The 26,637-nt window shown below is 41.6% G+C and overlaps 1 protein-coding gene across 1 annotated transcript in view; it reads right to left on the minus strand.

Moving 5' to 3' along the window:
- Nucleotides 1–26,637, minus strand: part of SLC26A5 (solute carrier family 26 member 5) — a 72,955-nt gene that overhangs the window by 14,553 nt on the left and 31,765 nt on the right. Inside the window, exons 9-18 of the mRNA XM_044280164.1 lie at nt 24,437–24,584; nt 21,200–21,313; nt 20,236–20,313; nt 19,018–19,113; nt 13,198–13,304; nt 10,977–11,046; nt 8,515–8,607; nt 8,274–8,384; nt 2,577–2,798; nt 1,560–1,614 (exon numbers count right to left, since the gene is read on the minus strand). Coding sequence (XP_044136099.1) covers nt 1,560–1,614; nt 2,577–2,798; nt 8,274–8,384; nt 8,515–8,607; nt 10,977–11,046; nt 13,198–13,304; nt 19,018–19,113; nt 20,236–20,313; nt 21,200–21,313; nt 24,437–24,584 — 1,094 coding nt within the window. The remainder of the gene's footprint in view (nt 1–1,559; nt 1,615–2,576; nt 2,799–8,273; nt 8,385–8,514; nt 8,608–10,976; nt 11,047–13,197; nt 13,305–19,017; nt 19,114–20,235; nt 20,314–21,199; nt 21,314–24,436; nt 24,585–26,637) is intronic.

Raw genomic sequence — 26,637 nt, forward strand, 5'->3', positions numbered from 1 at the left:
AGAAGGATTTCAGAGATTCAAGCCTTCTCTGCTTTTCCACCTTATACCCAGATCTTAGACGACAAAGTTATTATTAGGCCTCTCCCGTCCTTCCAGCCAAAAGTGGTTACGGACTTCCACAGAAGTCAAGATGTTATCCTTCCATCTTTCTGCTCAAATCCTTCCAATGATTTAGAAAAGGGAGTATCATTGCCTGGACGTCAAAAGATGTTTGTTAACTTATTTGGAGTCTACCTCGGCCTGGAGGTTGGAAGAAAACCTCCTTATTCAGTTTTGGGGTAGAAATAAGGGTCGGAAAGTGTCCACGGCAGTCATTGCTAGTTGGGTCAAAAGGGCCATTTCCGAAGCCTATCTAGCACAGGGTCTCTCGCCCCCTTCAGGGTTTGGAGCTCACACCACCCGAGCGGTGGCTACGTCCTGGGCCGAGAAGGAGAATGCCTCTCTGGCTCAAATTTGTAGAGCAGCAACGTGGAGTTCTCAACATACGTTTTTAAAGCATTACAGGCTCCAACTTCATGCGGATACCGCCTTTGGTAGGAAGGTGCTTCAGGCGGTTGTCCCTCCCTAGTTTCCTCATTAATAGTCTATCTCGCATGGGGTGCCGTCATGGGTGAGGGGAAAACAACATTGCTTACCGGTAACTGTTTTTCTCGATACCCATGACGGCACCCCCAAAAAATAAAATAAATCTTATAGGTATTATAGTTACCTTAATAGGTTATATACGGAGTAGCCTGCTACTCCTTGATAAGATTGTTAGGGAAATTCCCTAATGTACAGTCTAGTTCAGAAGAGAGATAATGTACCGTATTGGATCTCTCTCTCTCTTTCTTACGCGTGTTCACCTCCGGAGTACTGTTTATTACTATCACTGGTGCTTGGTGGGGGTGTGAACCTTTTATCTTCTCAGGTTTCTGGTCCCGGATGGGAGGTCCCTGGTCGCATGGGGTGCCGTCATGGGTATTGAGAAAAACAATTACCGGTAAGCAATGTGGTTTTCCCTAATGCAATGTGAATGGAAAGGATCCGCTCAGTTTGCCTCCATTCCGCTTTGGAGGCGGACACCAAAACGCAGCTTGCAGCGTTTTGGTGTCCGTCTGACGAAACTGAGCCAAAAGGATCCATTTTCTAGGACACAATCTGGCACAATAGAAAACAGATCCATCCTCCATTGACTTTTAATGGTGTTCAAGACGGATCAGTCTTGGCTATGTTAAAGATAATACAAACGGATCCGTTCTGAACAGATGCAGACAGTTGTGTTATCTGAACGGATCCGTCTGTGCAGATCTATGACTGATCCAGACCAAAAGTGAGTGTGAATGTAGCCTAACATGCATTTGAGATGGACACAACCAAAATGTGATTGTATTTGTCACTGTACCAAATTCTTGTACAATGAATCTTTAAGCAGTAATCGTGTTAGCGGTACTCTATTGTATAACTATTAGCTGCACTTATAATATCAAACAAACAAAAGCTTAGCAAGCAAATGCATAGAAACTGTCCTATATCACTGCAGCCACATCAGAGGCAAATCTGAGTGCTCCATGACTTACCACTACAACCAGATAAGAGGATGTCAACACCAATTTCCTTGTATTCTTTGATTAGCTGTAGAAATGAATAAAATATTAAGTAGCAAGCTAGGATCACGACGATCGGAATTGCAGCACGAAAAACATTTCAATAAAAAAATTGTATTTTGCTTCTTTGTAAGTTTTTACTTAAAGGGAACCTGTCACCTGGATTTTGGGTATAGCATATCCGCAATACCCAGTCCCCACAGCTCTGTGTGCTTTTATTATGTAAAAAAACGATTTGATACATATGCAAATTAACCTGAGATGAGTCCTGTACATGCGTTGAGTCAGGGACAGGACTCGTCCCAGGTAATTTGCATATGTATCAAATTTATTTTATTTTTTTACACAATAAAAGCACACAGAGTTATGGGGACTGGATATAGCGGATGTGCTAGCGGCCATCTAGCAACCCATGTCCTCAGCTCTATACCCAAAATCCTGGTGACAGGTTCCCTTTAAAGGAGTTGCCCACTTTCTGGCTACTGTTGATGAATGTGTATGTAATATGACTATATGGCACCTACTTGTATAACCTCTGTTGATATTCTGCACTATTTTCTTTATTTCATAAGGTATGCCCCCTTGTTGCCAAGTCTTTTGTGCTGTCCACCCAGAGGTCCTGTCCATAAAATGGCGGCTGATAGAGGGTCATGTGACCAGGAAAATCTCAGTCTCCTTCATTCAGATACACTGCACCTGCTGTCTGGTCACATGACCTTCCATCAGCAGCCATCTTGTGGACAGCACAGAAGGTCTGCCAAAGAAGGAGACATGGCTGATGAAATACAGAAAATGGTGCAGACTATCAACAAAGGCTATGTTAGTAAGTGCCATAAAGTGATCTGATGTGTACTGGTCAACAGTAGTTAAAAAGTGGCCAACCCCTTAAGTGGAGCCTGAACCTATATATTATGTAAAAAGTAGTAAGAACAACAGCTTAGACAAAAATGCCTGTTTATTCAGGTTTCATCTAGACGATTGTCAACTTACAGATTTTAGCGTTTTCACTCCCACAGAATCTATAAAGTTGACAGGTGTGAAGTCCAGAATTACTGTATGGGTGTTGATGACTGGACTCATGAAATACTCGAACTCTTCAGAAGGTGAACTATGTAGATTTCTGTCCGCTGACCCATTTTTCACATTTCCTGAGTCTGTGGCTGACTCCTCATTTATTAATTCATGTTTCACAGCCATCTCCACATCGTTAGTCTGAAAAAATATAAAAAGGACATGAGCCAAAAAAAATCTAGCATCATGAAATCCAGTGTCAAATGCTGGAGAGGAGAGATAAAGACTGGTCATGCTAAATAGCAATGGCAATATGTAATGACATGCACATTTGACAGTCCAAACAAATGTGTTCAATTAAATAAAAATTCAGTGGTTCAGATATCTATTGAAATGGAGTAAAATGAACATGTACCCGGGTAACACCTTTAGGACCTAAATTCTGATTCTATAATTGTTATAGGGGCTGAAGCTCCATTTTTCTGATGCACAGCTCCAGTCACCACTGGGGCAGCAAGTAGCTGTTGTGAAGTTTACTACAGTAAAATGCTCCCTGTAGTGGTGGCTTCAGCTACTGCCGAAGCTCCAAATGAGAAAAAACGTAATTAGACTTCTGTTTCCTTGAATCCACCATGACGGCTACACATGAGATTGATCTCTATAGGGGCAGGAACACAGTGAGTTTAAAAGGCCATCACCCACTCTTACACTCAGTTTACAAATTACCAAAGTGGGTGCAAACCTATATTATATAGATATTTATTTATTTAGTATTTCTTCATACTCAATATCTGATCAACTAAGGGAGGGAATATCCGTGCCGTCATGGTAAATTCAAGGAAACAGAATTACCAGTAAGTCTAATTACGGTTTTCCATTTCATCCACCATGACGGCTACACATGAGAACTACCAGATTACTTGGTGGGGGGTGGGCAACAGCTTGCAGAACTTTCTGGCTAAAGATCAGATCTGTAGAAGCAGAGACATCTATACGATAAGGCTTTATGAATGTATTTATACTTGACCAGGTAGCAGCTCTACAAATCCTGTCATGGGAAACGCTAGCATTTTCTGCCCAAAAAGATGCCATTGCCCTAGTGGAATGGGCTCTAACATTAGTGGGACTAGTAAGGCTACTTTCACACTCGCGTTTGGTGTGGATCAGTCATGGATCTGCACAAACGCATTCGTTCAGATAATACAACTGCATGCATCTGTTGCAAACGGATCCGTTTGTATTATCTTTAACATAGCCAAAACGAATCCGTCTTGTACACCATTGAAAGTCAATGGGGAACGGATCCGTTTTCTATTGTGTCAGTGAAAACGGATCCGTCCCCATTGACTTAGAGCGTGTGTCAGGACGGATCTGTTTGGCTCAGTTTCATCAGACGGACTGCAAGCAGCGTTTTGGTGTCCGCCTCTAAGGCGGAATGGAGGCGGAACAGAGCCAAACCTATGCATTCTGAGCAGATCGTTATCCATTCAGAATGCATTAAGGGCAAAACTGATCCGTTTTGGACCGCTTGTGAGATCCCTGAAAGGATCTCACAAACTGAAACCAAAATGCTAGTGTGAAAGTAGCCTAAGACCCACCACTGAGTAACAGCAGGATATTGTGGTTTTAAACCAACAACCTATGGAGGCCCCGGAAGCTTTTTTCCCCTTATTTTAACCTGCGAACTGAATAAGGAGATTGTCGTCCTTCCTAAATTCTTTAGTAGCTGTCAGATAACTGGATATATGTATCTCTTACGTCCAGGAGCTGGAACTGTACTTCAGTTGAATTTTGTGGGTCTGTAGCAAAGAAAGGTAGGAGGATTTCCTGATCTCTATGGAAATTTTAGACCACTTTTGGAAGAAAACCCAGATCTAATCTCAGTACTCTTCTGTCCGGAAAAACTGAAAGGTAGGGTTCTCGGCAGGATAGGGTCTCAATTTCTCCCAGGAGTCTAGCTGATGTTTAATTGAAATGTCCGATAAAGGAGTAAATGGAGACTTCATTAGTCCTCTCATGACCAAGTTCAAATCCCACTGGGAAATCCTTCGGGCTAGAGGTCTTGGTCTGGAAGCAGCTCTTATAAATCTATAAGTCCAGTCATAGAAGGCCCCAAAGGCGGACATCTGGACCTTTACTTTACTACGTCTAAGGCCGATAGCCAACCCCCTCTGGAGAAAATCTAAAATTTTCTGCATACATCGTGGAGATTTCCCCTAGCCAACTACAGTATCTTTTCCAGATTTTGAGATCTATAGCTGAGGTGACTTTTTTCCTACTAGATTTCAAAGTATTAAAGACTTTTCCTGAAAGCCCTTTACTTTTTAATATTTTGCTTTCAGGATCCAGATAGCTTAAACAGGCTGGGGTCCTGGTGAAGGATTAGGCCCTGTATTTTCCATGGTTCTGGCTTCTCTTGGGCCAGTAGGGGACCACTAGTATCACCGTTACTGGGTCCATTAATATCTTCTGCAAGACCCGAGGGATTAGGGCCCAGGGAAGAAAGGCGTATGCGAGGTTCCAAGTCCACCTGAATAAGAGCATCGACGGCCCATGGTTCTTCTCTGGGATTTAAGGAACAAAAACGCCTTACTTTCACATTTGTTTTTGAAGCGAATAGGTCTATTTGAGGTACTCCCCATCTTTTGGAAATCTTCTGAAAAATTTCTTGACTTAGAGACCACTCCCCTGGCTCTAATGTTTTTCTGCTGAGATAAATCGGCTTTTATGTTTTCTGAACCTTTGAGATGGATTGCTGTAATTGAAAGGACATTCTTTTCTGCCCAAAAGAATATTTTTCCTGCCAGTCCCCTCAAGCTTGGGGATCTTGTGCCTCCCTGGTGTTTTTAGATAGGTCACAGTTGTATTGTCAGAAAATATTTTCAGATTCTTTTTGAATAACATGTCTTGAGATACTTTTAGGGTTTCCCAGACCGCTCGCAGTTCTCTGTAGTTTGATGATCTACTCTTTACTTCGTCTGACCACTTGCCCTGCCAGCTTGAGGAGGCCACTTTTGCCCCCCATCCGATGCCACTTGCGTCTGTCATAATTTTAATTTCTAGAACTGTTAGCCAGGCTACACTTTTTGACAGATTTTCCCTTTCCTTCCACCAGTTCAAATCAGACTTTACGTTGTAAGGGACATTTATCTAATTGTCTTGGGAGGACTGTTTTCTGTCCCATTTCCCTAGAATCCAGGTTTGTGTTATCCTGGTGTGAGCCCGACACCATTATACAGCTATAATGCATGATGTCATCATTCCCAGGATGCTCATTGCCCCTCTGATAGAGCACTGTTTCTGAGACTGGAAGTTCCTTATTATCTCCCTGAAAGATTCCAACTTTTCCTGTGGGAGAGATGAAGTCTGGGTAATTAAATCTAGCATTACCCCTAAGAACTTCATTTTTGTCGCTGGTACTAGGCAAGATTTTTTTCACATTCATCAACCAGCCCAATTCTGAGATTTTTTGTATCACGCAATTGGTCTGTCTGAACGTTTCCAGTTCTGAATTTCCTACTATGAGGAAGTCGTCTAAATAGGGAAAACATTTTAAGCCCTCTAGTCTGAGAGGGGAAATCATTTCTATTACCAGCTGGGGCGGACGATATACCGAATGGTAGAGAAGTGAACTGGAAATTATTGACTATGCCCTCTTCGCCTTTCAATGCGAATCTGAGGTATCTTTGTGACTTTTGATAGATGGGAACATGGTAGCAGGCATCTTTTAGATCGATGACTGTCATATATGCTCCTTTTTTGACTAGGGGAATTATTGATGAAATTGACTCAATTTTGAATTTTCTGTAGGTTATAGATTTGTTTAGCCCTTTTAGGTTTATAATAGTACGGGAAGATCCATGGGGTTTTTGGATTAAAAATAACTTTGAATAAAAGCCCCTTCCCCTTTCTGGTTTGGGAACTTCTAATACCACGCCTGATTTTTTTTCAAGTCTAGGACTCCCTGCCAAATTTTTGCTTACACTTTCTGACTGTGGGATGTTATTTGAAATCTTTTAGGAGGGGTTTAGGTAAATTCTATCCTGTAGCCATTTTTTACGTTGTCTAAGGCTCAGGGATTCTGGGTTACGTCCTCCCACAGAGATAGAACATTTCTCAACCTTCCTCCTACCCTGGCGTAATTGTTTTTTGGTTTGTTTGTTCTGAGGATTAAGGAGGAACCCTCTGCCTTTTCCCCCTTTACGATAGCTCCATCGTCCCGATTTTCCCTTTCCCCTGTATGATCTTTATTGTGAGCTATTATAGGGATGAAAAGGTTTCTTCTTGCTCTCTTCTGGGGACCCTTTTTTTTGTCAGCAGCCTACTCTAGGATTGCATCTAGTACTGGCCCAAAACCGTATTCGCCAGAAAACGCAATAGAGCACATTTTAGCTCTGCCCAGCTTTAGTAGCAACCGCAGGAGGGCAGAGGGGAAGGAGGACAAGAAGTAACCCTCTCTTCCTTAAGGTATCCGAAAAATAAAATTGGCATAAAATCTTCACCTCCCACCGGGAGGTCTCTCTGTGAGGTGCTCCATAGGAACAGGAAACACTGAGGGTGAGAGTGGGTGTGGCCTTTTAAACTCTCTGTGTTCCTACCCCTATAGAGGTCAAGGGGGTCAATCTTATCTAGCCGTCATGGTGGATGAAATGGCAAACAGGGCTCTAACTACTATAAAAAAAAGAGAGAGTGTTGGTTTTCAAGGGTATTTTCAGCCTCCCAAATCTGTCCGAAAGTTCAACCCTTGGCATTTCCTGCTATCTTGGATAGTATATTAACATTTGGCTGGTGCCGGGGCCACTGTTATGATAGCACTACAGAAAATATACTAAAGGTTCCTTTACACTAGTAGATTAAGCAGAAGATTGATGGGAAGGAAGCGTTTCTTCCCAACAATTGCCTGCTCATTAGTGAAGGAGACCGTCATATGTACATGCAGCGATCTCCTCCACAGCACGGGGAGGCGTGATCGCTAATTCCATTGCTCGTCCCCATACAGAATCATTGTTTGCCGGCAGGAGGGTGCTGTTTAGATGTCATGATCTGCTGCTGGCAAATGATGATTTAGGTGTCTGTACAAGCGATCATATTACCTGATTAATGAGAGGTTCCTTAATCACGTAATTGGGGGCACCTTTTACACCATCAGATATTCACTTGTTAGCGATTATCCAGCCGGTGCTCAGCCAGTGTAAAGGGGCCTCAAGAATATCTTAGTATAAAGTATGTAGGTGCAGCATGCGCCAAGTTTATAAAGAAGCACAGGCCTCTTAATAAATGTGGTGCATCTCCAGGCAGTCTGTGCAACAGACTTTCAAATCTACACCAGCTATGAGCTTTGTGGTGTAAACTATAGTAAATCCGGGGGGCCCCCCTCTTACTAAAACTGGTGAATTTTAAAAAAAAGTGACATGAAAAGTAACAAGTTATTGGGCAATATAGCGTGCGCCATAATTTGAAACTTTTTAGGCCAAAATAGTGGCACAAACACTTTAGTAAATGCCCTTTATTGTTTCTAAAATTGCTAAATGCCAATGTCCTGTAGAAACACTAGGCTATGGTATAAACTAACAATTTGACAGGGTCTATTCAATTCCTCCTTACAATATTTTAGTATCCGGGTTGCTTGAGATGTGTACCAGGGTGGGGATTAATGCAGCAACACTGCAGACTTACAAGCTTTAAAACGGCTCTTCTTTGATTTTTAGTCGATTTTTTCACTTCTTTGGCATGTCTCTTCTGGGCCTTTTTCTTTGCAATTAATATTGCACCAGGGTCAATTCCAGTCTTTTGAAAGACAAAAGGTAACATATCAAGTGTTTAACTTCACCAATCAATTAACTAAAGCACCATTTTATATCAACTCCCTTTACTGCAGGCTAAATCAATATACGGTACCCATCCTTCCATCCTATACCTTTTTCCTCAGGGCAGAGACATAGAGATCGCTGTTGGCAAAGTACAAAGAAGTGTTGGCTTGGAATATCTTTATCCCAGGAAATTCTTTAATCTGGGAAAAAGAAAAAAAATTATTGTTACATTATTGAAATATACAGAGGATGAGTTTTATGGACTAATTAAATCAAAGATCTAACATAGGGGGGTTGGTGGGCTAAAGCAGTGCAGGTGAGACCATCCACTGGCTCCTATCTATTCTGCCATTGTGCACCCTAGAGACCCCAGAGTCCCCTGATGAACCTGACTCACAAAGAAAGGGGAAACGCGCCGGGACCTTTTGGGCATTCACCATATGGGAAACCTTATAATAGGAAGGGAGATTTAGTGTACAGGGTAAGCCACCAATAAGTGGGGCCGCCCTTTTCGGGGCGATCACTCCACTTTTAGGCACGGACACAGTAGCCATATAGGGATAGTATCCCACTGCCTAAGAGCGGATCTTCACCTATGGATGATACCGTCAAGATAACAGACTGATCCATGCTGCAGCACCTTGAGATCTAACCAGTGAATGATGGGACTGTGTGAGTCCCCTATATCGTGATCTACGGAACCGTGAGTGACCACTTTGTGGCAAATTTTCGGCTTACCTGGAGATATATCCTCCAGCCTTTAAGTGGGTGCCTACCTGTTATTATATTAGATTTTATTTATGTATTCTGTAGAAAGATTCTTTATTTGATGTGGGAGTATCTTAATGTATATTTATTAAATGTTATATTTTGGAGGGTAATTTTATTTTCTTCAGTGATATATTTAGTTACACTTACCCAACCTAGATAGAATTGTTTCAGTGATTTTTTTTTTTTTCGGGTTAAAGCAGTGCTGTAAAGTTAGTCTACCAACAGACAAATGGTGACAACAACTATAAGGCTGAAAACTGGTGACAAAGAAGGTGGTGAGGGCTGCTGTGAGTATTATGGAACTGGAAGTTACTGCAATTAGCTGGTTTTCTTTTCTTACTTTTTATGGAAGGCGTTTGCTGGAGTTACATATAAATATAACCATATATATCCTATGTACTGTGCACCTTCTGTAAGGTAGGGATGCGATTGCAGCACTTTATGCAAAACAACCAGTGTAAGAAGAATCATAATGGAGGACATTTAGGCAATTATTTTATTTTCTATTTGAAATCCTTTAAAAATATATTTCCATTTGAAATCCTTTTAAAATGTTTTGTTTAAGGGGCTATTCACATCACATTTTTGTCCCACATTTAACATTTACATTGGAGGAGGGGGGGGGGGGGGGGGGGAGATGCAAAAGCGTAGTACAGTCCAGGATACTGTATGGCATCTGCCTGTGAGATGTGAGCACAGCCTAAAAAATATCATTATTCGGTTACAACTACGCACATAGTCAAAAGTTTATCAAAACTGGCAATTTTAACCAAAACAATCGTTTGAAGTGAAGTTTTACAATGAACAATTGTTTTAGCAGACTTATGACAGAATGTTGTTGCACAGAAAGGCCGGCTGGATAAGAAATGTTTCTACCGCTCTGTAAAACGCTGAAGACAGACTCTCCTTAGCAATGCCCAGTTAGAGCTTTCCATAATAAAGCATATTACAAAAATGTTTAACATCCCAGTTACATTTTAACAACCCATTTAAAGGGGTTGTGTCACTTCTGCAAATGGCATTTATCATGTAGAGAAAGTTATTACAAGACACTTACTAATCTAATCTATAGTTGTTATCCATAGTGTCTCTTTTGGGGTCTTCATTCATTTTTCCATCACATTATACACTGCTCATATCCAGGGGTTACACCCTACAATTCAGCAGCAGTAGCCATGCTTGCACACTATAGGAAAAAAAGCCTATGCGCAGTTCTGCGGTCTCAGCCACCAGAGAGGTCAGCACTTTTTCCTATAGTGTGCATGCACGACCACCTCTGCTGGATTGTAGGGTGGTCATAAATTCTGGATACAGGCAGTGAATAATATGATGGAGAAATGATTGAACCCAGGAAAGGAGGCAATATGGACAATCACAATACATTAGTAAGTGCCTTGTATTAACATTGTCTACATAATAATGCCATTTGCTGAAGTGAGACAACCCCTTTAAGGGTCACTGCAAAAGTAGACAACTTGAGATTTTAAAGAGGACCTTTCACTACTCTACAAACGAAAAACTAACTATACCTGTGGGCAGAGCGGCGCCCAGGGGTCCCCCTGCACTTACTGCACTTACTGCATTTCCTACAAGAAATCAGTCAGAGGGAGCGCAGACACCGGAGCCTATACCGGGCGAACGGAGCGGCGCCCAGACTTACTAGTAAGTGCAGGGGGACCCCTGGGCGCCGCTCTGCCCACAGGTATAGTTAGTTTTTCGTTTGTAGAGTAGTGAAAGGTCCTCTTTAAGGTTACAGTTTTGGTTGCGCCATGAGTTTACAAAAAAGTACCATCCATACCTCTTCATACTCTTCTATATCACAATAGATATCCGTATTTGGAACCTGTCCAAGAATTCTGTACTTTGAACTGAAAAAGAATGACAAAGTCATCTTATATTAAACTTAAATCATAGAGTTTTATTAAGGTGATGGCATAAATAGCAGTTCCCCAACATATCCTACAGTCAGAACATGCTGCTGTTGTTCCATTAGTACATATGCATGGTGGCTAAGGGCCCAAATTCTGCCCTAAGACTCTGTGAGCAGAGTACAGGCTGGAGTTTACAGCAGTCAAGAAATATTCCAACTGACCGCACAAGGGGATAGTATTTGAAAGATCACCATGCCTTACTAAGTATTATTTCTTTTTGTTTCAATGTTGCAGACATATTAGAAGGAAAGACTCTAGTAACAGCCAAAGAGAAAGCTGCTCCCTGCTTACATAACTGTATGTCAATGCCTCAAGATAAGAAAGCCTGTAGTTTACGTGACAATAAAGGAAGCCACAGCAGTCTACGGCCAATCTGTGTCGTTTACTGCATTACTTCACAACCCCTAAACTTGACTAGCCAAGCTTCCAGTCACTTATCAATAGCTTTTATTACGTATTATAAAAAGTAGATTTAGCTATTAAATTGCATGCTGTTATCTGTAAGATACTTGCTTTACAGATATGAATGTACTGAAGACAAAGCACCCGAGACACCACAACTCTATAACTCTGTGTAATATCATACATCAGCTTTACTATGTGAGCAATCCTAGTGGACAATGTGAGTACCATTTCCAGCTATAGTTACCAACATCACTACTAAAATATAGACAGCAAGAAATGAATGAGGCATGCTAACAAAACTAATGAGCGTAATGCAGTATAACACAGTAAACCTGTAAATTGAAGCAGATAATATTGTTGTCTCAGAGGGTGGGCTACTTCATTTCTATTGAAATACTATATTATATATTGTTCAGGCCTTGTATATTTTTTCAGTATCATGACCTTAAATTTCTGTATGGATTAAAGGGAACCTGTTACCGGGATTTTGTGCATAGAGCTGAGGACATGGGTTGCTAGATCACCGCTAGCACATCCACAATACCCAGTCCCCATAGCTCTGCTTTTATTGTGTAAAAAAACAGATTTGATACATATGCAAATTAACCTGAGATGAGTTCTGTATATTAGATGAGTCAGGGATAGTACTCATCTCAGGTTAATTTGCATATGTATCAAATCTGTTTTTTTACACAATAAAAGCAGAGCTATGGGGACTGGGTATTGTGGATGTGCTAGCGGTGATCTAGCAACCCATGTCCTCAGCTCTATGCACAAAATCCTGGTGACAGGTTCCCTTTAAAGGGGTTAGGATAGGTCATCAGTATCTGATCGGTGGGGGTCCCACAGCCAGGACCCCCGTCGATCAGCTGTTGCTTGGAGTAGTGCCACATCCTTCTCGCAGGTTAGCCTAGGCCAGTGATGCTCCATTCATTTCTATGGAGTTCTGAAAACAACCAAGCAAGTGTACATCTTGGGAGTTGTAGTTATACCACACCTGGAGTGCTGGAGGTTAGCAATCACAGGCCTAGGCCATGTGACTTCACGTATATCAGTCATATGGCCTATGAGCAGCTCAGCCCAACAGAAGTGAATGGGGCTGAGCTGCAATACTAATGTACACCGCTGTGCTTGGCGAGCTGAGAGAAGGCCACGGCGCTCACAGGAGCCGCGGTGCCTTCTCAAACAGCAGATCGTTGGGGGTCCTGGATGTCTGACTTCCATCGATCAGATACTGATGACCTATCCTTAGGAAAACCCCTTTAGCATGCAAAGCATATATGCACCAACCTTTCCTCTGACCACTGTTGACATACCATAGTCCTAATTATTCAAAATTTAAAGTAAATCTGTATTTTTTTTCTGTTAGATATACCGTATTCACAAGAGCATTCAATGCTCATTTTTATCATGATGCTCCTTGCGGACAATGAAAAGTGTCATTGTTGCCTAGCAATGGGCCTCGCATGAACCATGCACTAGATAGCAATGTTTCCATTCACAATAGTGATTGCTAAGAGCTAGATTTCCATGAACTAATTGTGCTATTAAGATCAATCAGAAATGAAGGACACATAATGATACTGGTCAGTGTAAACAGGACTTTAGTTTGAGATATAAAACACACCAGAATGTGCACTCTAGAAAAAATAATAAAAAATAAAAAGAAGTGTAAGCTCAAACCTTTGTGTGCGGTAGATGACTGTTATCATGGCAAATGCCACTGCAACAAGCAGACCGTAGTCAAGACCAAGGGAAACTGAGGCCAAAAATGACACCACCCAAATTGCCTGAAAAGTTTAAGAACATAGTATACATTACTGTGAATTTCTAAAAGGAACGTTACAAGTAGAACAGACTCCATGTATATAAAGTGGGGAAAATAAGTATTTGATACACTGCCAATTTTGCAAGTTTTCCCACCTACAAAGAATGGAGAGGTCTGTAATTTTTATCGTGGGTAAACTTCAATTGTGAGAGACTGAATCTAAAAAGAAATCCAGAAAATCACATTGTATTATTTTTAAATAATTAATTTGCATTTTATTGTATGAAATAAGTATTTGATCACCTACCAACCAGCAAGAATTCTGGCTCTCACAGACCTGTTAGTTTTTCTTCAACCCCTTAGTGACCACCCATATGCCTTTTTACGGCGGTCACTAAGGGGCCTTAGGCTGGGCCACTGCGTTTTTACAGCGGCCCAGTCTAAGCACTGCACGGCTCCCCCATGCAGAGGGGAGCGCGGACCTGGCTCTCACATGAGAGCCGGGGCCCTGGTCTAACAGTCCTGACCGGCAGAAGTGCCGATCCGGGCTGTTTAACCCTTTACATGCCGGGTTGCATGTAAAGTGGTGACAGAGGGAGCGGACTCCCTCTGTCTCCCATCAGCACTCCGAAAATGCGATCGCAGGGTGCTGATGTGTTGGGAAGCTTACCTTGCTTCCGATCAGGGCCCTGAGCCTGTCTGCAGTTATCTCTAGCAGGCTGTGCCTCTCTGGCGCTGCCTGCTGGTCAATCTTTGAATAGCATTGCTATTGAAATGTAATGCATTATAGAGATAATGGATTAAATTTTAAAAGCAATCAAAATACTGTATATTATAGTCCCCTTGTGGGACTTTTAAGTAGAAAAAAAAAAAATAGAAAGAAATACACATTTATTAAATAAAAAAATATGCTTTTTTTCCATTGAAAATACGCTTTTCAATGAAAAAAAAAGAATTTCTAATTTATTCTTAGTTTCCACAGAAAAAAACGTAAAAACAAGCGATCAAAAAGCGGCACTTACTCCAAAATGATACCAATGAAAAATACAAGTTGTCCCTCAAAAATCAAGCCCTCACACAACTCCATAGAAAACAAAAAAAGTTATGGGTCTTGTGAAGTGGCAATGCAAAATATTTTTTGTGGTTAATAAAAGGGGCTTTATTGGAAAAAAAAAGTTGTAAAACGTATTTAGTATCACTGTAATCGTACTGACCCAGAGAATAAAGATTTTATGTTATTTGTACCGAAAAATGAACGCCGTAAAATTTATAATGTAAAAACGCAGTGGCAGTATTGCTATTTTTCCCCATCTCCCTCCCAGAAAGAGTTAATAAAAGTTAATCAGAAAGTTATGTGTACCTCAAAATGGCGCCATTAAAAACTACAACTTGTCCCGTAAAAAACAAGCCCTCATAAAGCTACATAGATAAAAAATTAAAAAAGTTATAGCTCTTGGAATGAGACCATGAAAAAAGGAAGAAAAATGCTTGATCATAAAGGCCCAAACAGGCTTGGTCACTAAGGGGTTAAGAAACCTTCCTACTCTGCACTCATCACTTGTATTAATTGCACCTGTTTTAACTCGTTACCGGTATAAAATACACCTGTCCACACACTCAATCAATCACACTCCAACCTCTCCACCATGGTCAAGACCAAAGAGCTGTCTAAGGACACCAGGGACAAAATTGTGGACCTGCACAAGACTGGGATTGGCTAAAAGACAATAGGAAAGCAGCTTGGTGAGAAGGCAACAACTGTTGGCGTAATTATTAGAAAATGGAGGAAACAAGAGGACTGTCAATCTTCCTCGGTCTGGGGCTTCATGCAAGATCTAGCCTCAAGGGGCAAGGATGATTCTGAGAAAGGTCAGGAATCAGCCCAGAACTACAAGGGAGGACCTGGTCAATGACCTGAAGAGAGCTGGGACCACAGTCTCAAAGATTACCATTATTAAAAACACTACACCATCATGGATTAAAATCCTGCAGGGCACGCAAGGTCCACCTGCTCATGCCAGCACATGTCCAGGCCCAACTGAAGTTTGGAAGTGACCATTTGGATGATCCAGAGGAAGCATAGGAGAAGGTCATGTGGTCTGATGAAACCAAAATAGAACTTTTTGGTATCAACTCCACTCACCATGTTTGGAGGAAGAAGAAGGATGAGTACAACCCCAAGAACACTGTTCCAACCGTGAAACATGGGGGTGGAAACATCATACTTTGGGGGTGCAAAGGGGACAAAACAACTGAACCGTATTGAAGGGAGGATGGATGGGGCCATGTATCGCAAGATTTTGGCCAACAACCTCCTTCCCTCAGTAAGAGCATTGAAGATGGGTTATGGCTGGGTCTTCCAGCATGACAGTGACCCGAAACACACAGCCAGAGCAACTAAGGAGTGGCTCAGTAAGAAGCATTACAAGGTCTTGGAGTGGCCTAGCCAGTGTTCAGACCTGAACCCAATCGAAAACCTTTAGAGGGAGCTGAAACTCAATGTAGTCTGGCGACAGCCCAAAAACCTGAAAGATCTGGAGAAGATCTGTATGGAAGAGTGGGCCAAAATCCCTGTTGCAGTGTGTACAAACTTGGCCAAGAAGTACAGGAAACGTCTGAGGAAAAGTTCTGTTTTTCTATTGTATCAAATACTTATTTCATGCCATAAAATGAAAATTAATATTTAATAATCATAGAATGTGATTTTCTGGATTTTTTTTTAGATTCTGTCTCTCACAGTTGAAGTGTACCTATGATAAAAATTACAGAGCCAGGTATAAAAATTACTGCAGGCAAGAAGTGCAGGCTAGAAAATGATCAGAAGTTTTTGCTATTGGGTAATGCTCCACTTTTAGCCTATATCAGTTCAATGTTTGGTGCATGTTGTTAGTAAATGTGTAAATCCTACCTACATAGTACAAAAAAATATATATGCAATACAATCTAGGCATTTCCAAGCAGCTTACATTCTAAGTACCTGAGGCAAAGGGAGATAAAGTGACTTGCCCAAGGTCACACGGAGCAGGTATTGTAACCAGGATGACTGGTTCACAGTCCAGTGCTGCAGAGCCACTCCTCCTCCCTATGACAATCTGCATAGATAAATGTTAGTTTATGTGAAGTGTATAAAGCTCAGCTACAATACCATTAGTCCTGCCAACAAGTCACTTTAGGAAAAATGAACATACATCAGGTTTTCCCACTTAAATGATTTTGTGTTTAATGACCTTCTACTGAGATAAATGACGTTAATATTCAGATTAATCCATGCAAAGTGCCCTGAAAATATTGTTAACAGTTTAGCAATATGAAGGATCCTTAGAAGACATAGTTAAGGTGTCACTGAACTTTTGATATGTCATAGCAACATAAAGGCTCTCAGCACTCGGACCCTCACCGATCACTAGAAGGGGAGAAAAGTGCCCACACAGGGGCACACAAAGTCTATGTGCCCATCTCAATTCCATCTCATGCAGCGAGAAGAAAGTGTGCTATGTGAGCGCATCTCTCTCCTAGTTCTAGAGATTGATGGGGGTCTCAGCACTCAGACCTCCACTGATCACTAAAACGAGCTGAGAAAAGTGCCCACACAGTGCATTGCAAACTCTATGGGCCCATCTCTAGAGATTGATAGGGGTCTCAGCACTCAGACCTCCACTAATTACTAAAACGAACAGAGAAAAGTGTAGGGTTGCCACCCGTCCGGGATTGACCCGGACAGTCCGGGTTTGTAATCCTGTGTCCGGGTACAAACCTTTCTCAGACCCGGACACAGGATTATTCATTCAAAGTAAACTGCAGTGTGTGTGGACGGATGTCCGACCGACACTCCGTCGATCCGATCACATATTTAAGCTGTCACTCACTGCGGCCGGGTGATCAGCTGAGCGCAGCGCTCCCGAGCCTCCCCCCTCCTCCCTCCTCCAGTCTACACACTACAGTGATGCCAGGCAGCGCTGTGTTCACTCACTATTCAGTCTCCGGTCTCCTCCTCCTCGCTCCTCCTCTGCCTCCCAGTCCCTCCCTCCTTCTCTCTGATAAGAAAGTCAGGTCCACACAGGAAGTGACATCAGAGAGAGAGAGAGGCAGGGAGGGAGAATTGAAATCATTCTTCTTCAAGCTCCAGCCCCAGTTCCAGTCCCAGCTTCAGTCCCAGCTTCAGCTCCAGCCCCAGCTCCAGCTCCAGCAGTGCCCTTGCCCACTGTGCCCAGCTCCAGCCCTGCTCCAGCCCAGCTCCAGTAGTGCCCCTGCCCACTGTGCCCTGCCTGCAGAGTGACCAAGACAGTCCTGACACCTGTCCTCGATAGACACTTCTAAAAAGGTATATAAAACATTTGAAGTGTGTAAATGTAACAGTGTTTAAAGGGCTTCTACCACCAGAAATACTGTTATGTAGCTGACTGATATAGCGATGCGCCCGTGTCAGCACTACATAACAGTATGTTTCTAACGTTAGTCCCTGCAGCCGTTTTTGCTAAAAAAAAGCACTTTTATTATATGCTAATGAGCCTCTAGGTGCTATGTGGGCGTAAAATCAGCACCTAGAGGCTCCGCCACTCACCCATTATCCCGTCCAGGTCCCCTGTTCTGCCCGCCCTGCTCCTCTTGATTGATGCCACTGTTCGCAGCAGCGTTGACAAAATCCCGCGCCTTTGCCGTTCACTATGTCTTCGGCGCAGGCACAGTGAGTGAAGGCCACTCTCCTGGTGCAGACTTCCTCACTGTGACGTAGTCGGCGCAGGCGCAGTGAGGAATCCGGCACCAGGATCGCATCATTCACTCACTACGCTTGCGCCGAAGACAGAAGTGAATGGCGCAGGCACGGGATTTCGCCATCGATGCAGGGAACAGTGGCATCAATCAAGATGAGCGGGGCGGGCACAACACTGGACCTGGGCGGGATAATGGGTGACAGAGCCTCTAGGTGCTGATTTTACGCCCACATAGCACCTAGAGGCTCATTAGCATATTATAAAAGTGCTTTTTTAGCAAAAACGGCTGCAGGGACTAACGTTAGAAACATACTGTTATGTAGTGCTGACATTGGCGCATCGCTATATCAGTCAGCTACATAACAGTATTTCTGGTGGTAGAAGCCCTTTAAACAGGTTTCTGAATCTGTAAATCATCAGAAAAAACGTTACGTTATGTAGCTGACTGACATTAGCGATGGGCTGATGTCAGTCAGCTACATAATAGTGTGTTTTATAACTCCCTGCCGCTGCCGCCGTTCTCTTAAAATAAAGACTTATAATATGCTAATGAGCCTCTTCAGGGGCGTAATGATCGCGGTGCGACAGCGACCAGGGGTGGAGGTGGAACGTGGGCGTGGCTGGAGGCGGGGCATGGGTGTGGCTGGAGGTGGGACATGGGTAGGGCCTGGAAGGGGGCCCTCCCTCCCTTCTGTTCGGGTTTGGCTTGAAGAAAAGGTGGCAACCCTAGAAAAGTGCCCACACAGTGCATTGCAAAGTCTATGGGCCCATATCAATTCCATCTCACGCAGAGAGGAGAGGAGAGGAGAGTGTGCTATGCGAGATTGGTGGGGCTCTCAGTACTCAGACCTTCACTGATCAAAACCTCTGATATGTTGCTATGACATATCAAATGTTTTTAAAAGTTCAGTCCTTTAAAACAGATTGATAATGATGCATTTCAGGACTGAGCCTCAGGAAGAAAGACTATTAAAATTCTGTGTGGAAATGTTTAGAAGCATGCTAATTTATGTTCACACTTACCAGTTCTAGCCTGCTTGTTCTCCATAAATGTGGGATATCTGCAAACTGCTTGAACATTCCTTTTAGGTTCACCATCACTATAGCTGCTAAAACTGTCTAGAATAGAAATATACATCACTTTTTATTTAAGCTAAACTGACCATAGAAAATAATAAGAAATCGGTCTCACACGAAGGAGTGCAGCAATGTAAAAAGCTGCCCCAGCACAAATTCCACTGGTCAGTGGAGAAAAAAATAAAAAAAGGGCAGCAGCTTATTTCCCTCTCCTCACTGAGAACACAAGCCCAACATCCACGTGTATGGAGGGGGTCAGGAAGAATAGTTGTTAGCAGTTCAGCCGACAGATATTAAAGATGTATGCATCATATGTGTTGCTTAGGGATGCATTTGTTCCTCTAGAGGAAGAGGTCAACAGAAATCTGCCATTTCTGACATATAGGCAGCCTAGGAAGCTAGTATTGTCTTACATGATAACCATTATTATTTGAGTTGTTTTCATAATATGTCTATCTGTAGTAATAAATGCGCTAGTACATACAAATTACAACATTTACATACCTAGGGAAATGGTTCAAAATGGTATCCAATAAACAAGAAGACCAACAGCACCAAAAAAAAAGAGGAACAGTATGTCTATAGCAGGCATGGCCAAACTGTGGCTCTCCAGCTGTTGTAAAACTACAACTCCCACCATGCCCTTCTGTAGGCTGATAGTTGTACGCAGTCTGGGCATGCTGGGAGTTGTAGTTTTGCAACAGCTGGAGAGCTTCAGGTTGGTCATCTCTTATCTATAGTAATAAATGTGCTAGTACATACAAATGACAACATTTACATGCCTGGGCCGATGGTTCAAAGAGGTATTTAATAAACAATATGACCAACAACACCAAAAAAGAGGAACAGTCTGTCTATAGCAGGCATGGCCAAACTGCGGCTCCCCAGCTATTATAAAACTACAACTCCCACCATGCCCTTCTGTAGGCAGTCTGGGCATGCTGGGAGTTGTAGTTTTGCAACAGCTGGAGAGCTTCAGGTTGGCCATCTCTGATCTATAGTAATAAATGTGCTAGTACATACAAATTACAACATTTACATACCTGGGGCGATGGTTCAGAGGCATCCAATGAACAATATGACCAACAACACCAAAAAGAGGAACAATCTGTCTATCTATAGTAATAAATGTGCTATTACATACAAATGACAACATTTACATACCTGGGGCAATGGTTCAAAGAGGTATCCAATGAACAATATGACCAACAGCACCAAAAAAGAGGACAACAGACCTGCAATCTAATTGCATATACCGATTACTACAGAAACTGCTCCACAAACAATCTTTACTACAAACCCTTTCAATAAGTGCAAAAGTTGAATAAATGCATACCCATACTGAAGTGAATCGGATGGAGAAGCTGTAATCACACTGCTCGCCATTGCAATGTCGGCAGCGACCAGTGTAAACAGTGAAGAGAAGACAGCACGCGCACGAGTGCTGCCTTCTCTTCGAACAGCTGATCAGCAGGGGTACAGAGAGTCGGACCCCCGCCGATCTGATATTGATAACCTAATCCAGAGAACAGGTCATCAAAATAGGAAACTGGCCAACCCCTTTAAGTGCCATTTTAATATAATTAAAATAACAGCACGGTGAACTAGATAATTTATTACAAATGCTCCAGTTGTGAGATATTCTCCATTTTTAATGGTACTTCCTGATATTTATTCTGTACAGTAGTATACAATTCCAATCATTAAGATGGTCGCACACTTCATGCCATCGTTCTACTGCCACCAGCCATATCTACTGTTAGGCGTTGTGACAGTTACAGGGAGAGAGGTGTAGCAAAAAGTGGGGCAATGAATTTGGAGCTCTCTGGATCTATATGAGGTACAGGACCAGTTCTAGCTTTGTTAGAAAGAGATTTTCATTTACTATATGATGTCCGATTTTCATTTTTTACATCATGAATGGCTCCTTTAAATAGTTGGCTAAAAAACAAAATCAGTCTTTATGGCCTTAGTCCAATTGTAATACTGTTTAAGAAAAGATTTGGGTACAAGACTATTTTAAGAATGTCAAATGCCAATCTATACCACTTTTTTATTCTGTAACACTTGTATTGGTAAAACTATATATTTTTTTCTTGAAAGCTAAATTTTATAAAACGATACATACCTGTGTATTACCCCCGGTGCTCTCCTGGACCAAACTACGGGACATTGAGCAAGTCACCACAAATGTATGAAAAAAAGAGCCCACAGAATTACACAATCCTAGCGCAATGAGTTCCTGAAAATTGCAAGCAGTTTAGGGTCAGATTTAATAGAAGAAACAATTGTGCTTGATTTACACAGTACCCTCATATTCTGCAGCACGATCAGTACAAATAGACATTAATGTCCCCATTGTAACTACAAATAGTATGTACAAACACAGCCTTAAAGTGTAACTGTCATTCTTATCTTTTTTTTTTTTTTTTTTGTAATGTATAGGGGCAGTGATACTTTAATTGCTGAAATCGTGCATTTCTATTAGAAAAATAGCTCTAAAGTGGCCCATTTTGAGCCTTGGCAACGCTCCTCTGTTTACATAACACACGTCAATGTTGAGCAAGTCTCCACAGTTATGTAAACAGAAGACAGAGGAGCGTTGCTAAGGCTCAAAATGGGCCACTTTAGAGCTATTTTTCTAATAGAAATGCATGATTTCAGCAATTAAAGTATATTACAAAAACGGTCAGCATCACTGCCCCTACACATTGCAAAGAAAAAAAATGACAGTTACAGTGTGCATTACTCATACAGCTTCCGGCCTATGAGATATGGTGTTTGTGACTTTTTACACTCACTGTGGCACACAGTCCTCCAACAAAGACTCAAGCAAAACTGACTTCATATATTCCTCTCATGATAAATTCCCCACTATGTTTTTTATGGCATGTGAAGATGATGGATGGGGTCCTCCTCTTAGCTGAGTTAGAGCAGAGCAGCATATAGGTGAAACTCGAAAAATTAGAATATCGTGCAAAGTTCATTTATTTCAGTAATACAACTTAAAAAGGTGAAACTAACATATGAGATAGACTCGTTACAGGCAAAGCGAGATATTTCAAGTCTTTATTTGTTATAATTTGGATGATTATGGCTTACAGCTTATGAAACCCCAAAGTCACAATCTCAGGTGCCCTTAGCTCAGGGGGTATGGATTAATTAGCTGACTAGAGTGTGACACTTTCAGCCTAGAATAGTGAACCTTTTCACAAAATTCTAATTTTAAGCTGCATTAATGCAATTCCTTTTAATTTGCATTACTGAAATAAACGGACTTTTGCACAATATTCTAATTTTCAAGTTTCACCTGTAGTATCTGCAACTTCCCCAGCTGGCAAAATGGACCCATACGTGTAGTATATAGATATTATATAGTTAATTCAAGTACTTAGAGAGGGCTCACCTACTGCTCAGGCAATGAAAGGGTGCACCTACAAAAAGGATTCACCCAATCCTTTAGAAAAATTTCAAAAAGAGGTAAAGATAGTAGGGCACACCACCACTTGATGTCACACGGATATTTATTATAACTTATACTGTCTAGAACATATAAAATACAATCAAATACGGTAAAATTGTTAAAATATAAATACTAAAATATAGTCATCAATACAAATTAAATGTAAGTTAATGGATTCGGCTACGGCCGCAAATTTCCTTATATGATGGTAGCTTCAATACATGTCTTTGAAGAATACAATTCAATCCTATGATTAATTCCGATGCTGTTTAAAAAGTCACTTATATCTGTGTGTTTTAGCACTGAGTTGTGGCAATGCCGCAGATAAAACGCTGCCCAGAATCAAGACTTCTACCGGAGTGGTTTTACTCACTATTTTAGATGATGCCGGTTTCCTTATCACTCGTGGCGTCCCACGTACAGTGAGAGTCTCTTATAGGCTGCGGCAGAAAAAGATGAAGTGTAGACTTGCGGGATCCTCGGTGATTGTAAATTGGCTGTATCGTCTCACAGGTCGCCTGGAAGTATATGCCCTCTGCGTTGTTTGTTCACAGTGTGCAGGGTTAACTTTCACCAGGAAATAAAGGACTCAGCATAAAGACGGATGTTCATTTTTTCTTTTCCATAAAGTACAACTTCACCGATCCCTTCTTTAAAGCGCTTGTTAGTCTTCAAATCTGTATATCATGGGATTCATTACCATACGCGTTTCGGAGGCTAAGGCTCCTTCTTCAGTGGTTAACTGAAGAAGGAGCCTTAGCCTCCGAAACGCGTATGGTAATGAATCCCATGATATACAGATTTGAAGACTAACAAGCGCTTTAAAGAAGGGATCGGTGAAGTTGTACTTTATGGAAAAGAAAAAATGAACATCCGTCTTTATGCTGAGTCCTTTATTTCCTGGTGAAAGTTAACCCTGCACACTGTGAACAAACAACGCAGAGGGCATATACTTCCAGGCGACCTGTGAGACGATACAGCCAATTTACAATCACCGAGGATCCCGCAAGTCTACACTTCATCTTTTTCTGCCGCAGCCTATAAGAGACTCTCACTGTACGTGGGACGCCACGAGTGATAAGGAAACCGGCATCATCTAAAATAGTGAGTAAAACCACTCCGGTAGAAGTCTTGATTCTGGGCAGCGTTTTATCTGCGGCATTGCCACAACTCAGTGCTAAAACACACAGATATAAGTGACTTTTTAAACAGCATCGGAATTAATCATAGGATTGAATTGTATTCTTCAAAGACATGTATTGAAGCTACCATCATATAAGGAAATTTGCGGCCGTAGCCGAATCCATTAACTTACATTTAATTTGTATTGATGACTATATTTTAGTATTTATATTTTAACAATTTTACCGTATTTGATTGTATTTTATATGTTCTAGACAGTATAAGTTATAATAAATATCCGTGTGACATCAAGTGGTGGTGTGCCCTACTATCTTTACCTCTTTTTATAGATATTATATAGACAAACTTTCATTTGAATGTAATATCATATTTCCCCTGAAGGGGCTCCTGTACAGCACAATTTCCCCTGGAAAAACAGCAGATTGGTGAGGGTTTCAGAACACAGACCTGCATTATTTTCAGAAGGGCTGTCATAGTAAGCCCCTCAGACCTGAATGGCGCAGCAGCGCACAAACGTGTATGCCTCTCAATTCATCATGGCAACAAGGGATCCCATTTTCATGATCAGCCCCAGTGCTCAGATCCACGCCAATGAGACACTTATGCCCTATCTTGAGGCTAGAGAATAAGTTGTATGTAATGAGAAAACTCCTTTAATAGAGTTTATCATGCATAGTTATTAAAAAACACTTAACATGACTGTTCTGATGTATGAACAGTTCTCTTTAGAGATACTAATAGTTTTTTCTGTTTACCCACCTGATTTCCACTAACTGCATATCCATGTTTAAGTGCAAATATTTTGGCCATTGAAATGGTCATGGAAAATCCAACAATTGCTATAGCCACTGCATCCACAAAAACTGCAGAGAAGATGCTAACATCTGGGAAATCTGGGGGACGAAACCTGCAAAACAACAGTCTCATTAATGCTGACATTTACTCAAATATGCATACAGTGTCCATTAGAATATATGTATTACTGTCTATACATGAATATATTGTTAGCCAGACAAATCTGTTTGCTTGTTGAGCTATACAATGATAGACAGACAGGCAAACAGATAGATAAAAAACTGAGATTGCCAGCACAATGTCTTTGCAAATTTGGAAAGTCCTCCTTTTAAAGTGTAACTGTCACGTTTCCATCAAAAAATAAATTTTAGCAATATGTTACTGCTGCAGCAGCATTATGCACAAAGCAATGTTTAGTTTCTTCACTTACCACCGTTTTCCTTGAGTTTTTCCCTTAGTTACGGCTGTTTTAACATCTACAACATCTAGAACTCTGCCAGTTCTCTGAAGGCAAAACTGCATTCCCTCACTTCCCATACATACTTGCTATAGCCAGCAGCTCCCTGCCAGCCAATCAGATTGGATTACTGAGAAACACGCCTCCTCACTCTGAGGCCTAATGCAATGCCCTCTGTTTTCTGTTTATACTAAAGAGTAGACAGACAAGCCATAGCAATAGTCTTTTAAGGGACCAGCGGAAAGGGACAGAGGACAGCTGTTATTATAAGGTAATTACAGAATTTTTGACAATCATTGACAGACTAACTCAGGTCTACATGCCTAGCTCTAATAAACTAGCAAATAAAAAAAAAATATATGACAGTTACACTTAACCCTTTTAGGACCCTGGGATTTTCCATTTTTACGTTTTCATTTTTCACTCCCCGCCTTCCCATAGTCCTAACTTTTTTATTTTACCATTCACATAGCCATATGAGGGCTTATTTTTTGCAGGACCCCAAAAATTAGTTTTTCATAATCATATTCCGAGCCCTATAACTTTTTTGTAGCTATGTGTATGGGGCTGTGTGAGGGCTGAGTTTTTGCGGGAAAATCTGTTCTTTTCAGTGATACCAATTTTAAGTTTGTGTGACTTTTTTTTTATCACTTTTTATAAAAAAAATTATTAGGTAGTTGAAGTGACAAAAAATGGCAAATTGCCTGTTTTTATTCCCCCCTCCCCCGCTATGCCATTTGCCATATGCCATTAATATTGTTATATTTTAATAGTATGGGCATTTTCGCACTCTGTGATGCCCATGATGTTTATTTTTTTTATTGGTTAAGTATTTTTATTTTAAGGAAAGGGGGGGTCATTTGAACTTTTATTTTTTATATTTGTAAAAACTTTTTTTTACTTTTTTTTTTTTTTTTTCAATTGCCCATAGTATTCAGTGATTGCTAAATAGCCATCATTGAAGACTTCATTTGCACTATATCAGGCATGCTCAACCTGTGGCCCTCCAGCTGCAAAAACTACAACTCCCAGCATGCTCGAACAGCCTACAGCTATCAGCCTACAGCAGGGTATTGTGGGAGTTGTAGTTTTACAACAGCTGGAGGGCTGCAGGTTGAGCATGCCTGCACTATATCAATACAAGGCTGCCACCTAGTGGCCTGTATTGATATATATATATATAAATATATATTTGACTCTGAAGCCTGCTTGAGGCTTCGGTCAATTAGCGCAAGGTAACAGGTTCCCCGATCTCAGCCGGGGACAGCTGTTACCGGCCTGGAAGCGAACGACTTCCGGTTCCGGTCTGCACAGATGCCGTGGTAACATTTGACCACGGCATCTGAAGGGTAAGATGTATGCGATCAGCCTTATGGCTGATCGCATACATGTGCTGCGGGTTTCTGCTATTTAAAATGGCAGAAACCCCGCGGCTAAGGCGCCCGCTGCATGTGCGAGCGGGCGCCTTGTTTAGGGATGGGACCCATGTCGTACAGCTACGTCATGGGTCCTTAAAGGGTTAATCCCAGTATAACACAACTGTTATAACGCCACACATCTCCCTTGCATTGTAAGCAGCGCAGTCTTTACTCATCAAATTGTGCAATGTTTGGATGCATCTCTGAGACTGCACTGCTTGCATCACAAAGGAGGTGCTGTTTTACCATAAACAGATAGTATTGGTACAAGAAAAGATAACATTCAGGGG

This window comes from Bufo gargarizans, chromosome 2, assembly GCF_014858855.1.
Source record: "Bufo gargarizans isolate SCDJY-AF-19 chromosome 2, ASM1485885v1, whole genome shotgun sequence".
Classification (NCBI taxonomy): domain Eukaryota; kingdom Metazoa; phylum Chordata; class Amphibia; order Anura; family Bufonidae; genus Bufo; species Bufo gargarizans.